The sequence below is a fragment of the Ammodytes marinus genome (genome assembly GCF_949987685.1).
Source record: "Ammodytes marinus genome assembly, chromosome: 18".
Taxonomy (NCBI): domain Eukaryota; kingdom Metazoa; phylum Chordata; class Actinopteri; order Uranoscopiformes; family Ammodytidae; genus Ammodytes; species Ammodytes marinus.
In genome coordinates this window covers 2713645-2716144 of record NC_137222.1, presented here as the reverse complement: position 1 = coordinate 2716144, position 2500 = coordinate 2713645, and the positions used below count along the sequence as shown (strand labels likewise).

General features: G+C 45.7%; 1 protein-coding gene across 1 annotated transcript in view; it reads left to right on the top strand.

The window, feature by feature from the left end:
* The window catches only part of pitpnm2 (phosphatidylinositol transfer protein, membrane-associated 2), a gene marked incomplete at both ends in the record, with an annotated part of 39587 nt that overhangs the window by 5146 nt on the left and 31941 nt on the right, over positions 1-2500 (top strand). Inside the window, one exon of the mRNA XM_080046569.1 lies at positions 1517-1731. Within this exon, the coding sequence (XP_079902695.1) occupies positions 1517-1731 (215 nt within the window). The remainder of the gene's footprint in view (positions 1-1516; positions 1732-2500) is intronic.

Here is a 2500-nt window from a genome sequence, read left to right as displayed (position 1 = left end):
GTGTGTGTGTGTGTGTGTGTGTTTGTGTGTGCGTGTGCGTGCGTGCGTGGTGCAGCGTAGGGGTAATTTAAGGCCAACAGCACTAAATTACATTACGTCCTAGATTACAACAATTTTCCAGCAATTTGCCTCCTCTGACCTTCATAACTGAAACCATAAACTGTGTGTGTGTGTGTGTGTGTGTGTGTGTGTGTGTGTGTGTGTGTGTGTGTGTGTGTGTGTGTGTGTGTGTGTGTGTGTGTGTGTGTGTGTGTGTGTGTGTGTGTGTGTGTGTGTGTGTGTGTGTGTGTGTGTGTGTGTGTGTGTGTGTGTGAGATGAGTGAGAGAGAGAAGTGTGTGTGTGTGTGAGAGAGATAGAAAGTGTGAGAGAGAGAACGTGTGTGTGTGTGTGTGTGTGTGTGAGATATAGAGAAGAGTGTATGTGTGAGCGAGAGATAGAAAGTGTGTGAGAGAGAATGTGTGTTTGTTTGTGTGTGTGTGAGAGAGAGAGTGTGTGTGTGTGTGCGTGCGTGTGTGTGCGTGTGTGCGTTTATGTGAGTTTATGTGTGTGTGTGTGTGTTCAATCTCCCTCTTCATTCTTGACCCTATACTCTCTCTCTCTCTGTTAATAACGATCTGAGTGATTTGTATTCGCGCGGCGCCGTCTCTCGAAATTACAGAGACGGGAATGAAACGGCTTTTCAATCATCAGTTAGAAACCTGCACACGGTGTCGACAGTGTGTCAGCTGATATGACTCAGCTTTCACACACAGCCTAGGCTCTGTAAACAGTCCACAGTAATAATACAGGGGGAACTCAGTCCATGGCACAACTAGATTGGATTAAGACATATACCGAACTAGACACTCGAACGGACCGTGTCACTTGTCTGAGTATACATGGCCTTTCAGGAATCGGATAAAAATGTCCGATGCACGGCTGTCTCCACTATGCTAGGTGGCGCTGTAGCCCTTTCAACAAGTGGTTATAGAGCCACGTCTGGTTCCCTTCCGGCAATAACCCTACTATTTTTTACGTCGTCTCCTTCCACTTCCTTGTGAAATCCTCCGCAGGGATTCTCGAGCAAGCGCAGAACGAGAACACCGATATGCGATATCCGATCCCTGTATACATGCAGAGAGAATGTCGACTATGAACGAGTTATCTAGGTGTTCTTATCCGACTTCTCTTGTCCGTTAATGTGCCGATTTGTGTGCGAAGTAGATCGGATAAAAGGTGTTTACATGCATTTTACAAGTCCTGTTGAAGTCTTATTCGTTTATTTACCCGATTATGAGTCTGCATGTAAACGCACTCAGTGATTCTGGAGAGAAAAAAAGTCAGTGATTCTGGAGAACGCTTGTTGTCAAAATCACTTTTTTGCCAAGATCAGTGAATATCTCCTCACGATCCACTTACTTGTCCGTACTGTGTGTGCGCTGATAAAAGAACAAAACAGTATTAAGACAAATGCATTTGTGATTTTGGGCTATACACAAATAAAACTGATTTGATTTGATTTTGTATTTTTTGTAGAAAAAGAGCAGAGAGGAGAGCTGTGGTGAGGGCAGTGGAGTTGAGATTCTGGAGAACAAGCCGTATGATGACGGGCCGGGCGGCTCCGGTCAGTACACACACAAAGTCTACCACATCGGGAAGCACATCCCCTCCTGGTTCTGCTCCATCCTGCCCCAGGCCGCGCTGAGGGTGGAGGAGGAATCCTGGAACGCATACCCATACACACGGACAAGGTGAGAGGAACGCACACGCAAGCAGGGGGGCGACTGTGGCTCAGTTTGGTAGAGCGGGTCGGCTGATGATCAAAGGGTTGGAGGTTCGATCCCCCGCCCTGCCACCCGTGTCATGGTTGTTGTGTCCTTGGGCAAGACCAGGGCTGTACAGTGCGACAGTTTTGATCGCATTTGCTACTGAAATTGATCACGTGCGATGATGAATACAAGTCCAGTCGCACCAGTGCTAATGAGCAGATGCTGTCTGTTTGAGACACAGAGGAGCTATGCACAATACTGCTTAGAGGGCTCTACATTAACACTCTCCAAATGCGGGTGAATGTAGTCTTAGGCGAGTAAGTTATTAAGTCTACCCTCCACTTTGGCTGGTGAAAGATGTGTGCTCGGGATCTGTGCTTGTGCGGCGATTATAGTGTCTAACTTCACCAACGGTTAAAAACAGGAAGGAGACGGCTCTCTTTACATTAACGCAGTCAAGTTAGTGCGTGTGCAAACAGAACATTTCCTGTGTGCCTTCACAATAAAAGTTGGTTACTAGCCAAATGCGAGTTGACTCTTATTTTGAAGCAGGTAAGAACAGGAAGTTAGCGCTTCACAGCCCTGCAGTCAACCATGGACCTATAAAGAAAGCAGCCAACAGCAGTAACTATCTATGATTTAAACAAAGATTGACACAACCTATTTAACTTGGCCTAAATTGTACAACTATGTTTACTAATTTATTTAATAGGCTATATGTTCAATGTTTTAAAGTATGGTTTTCATTAAA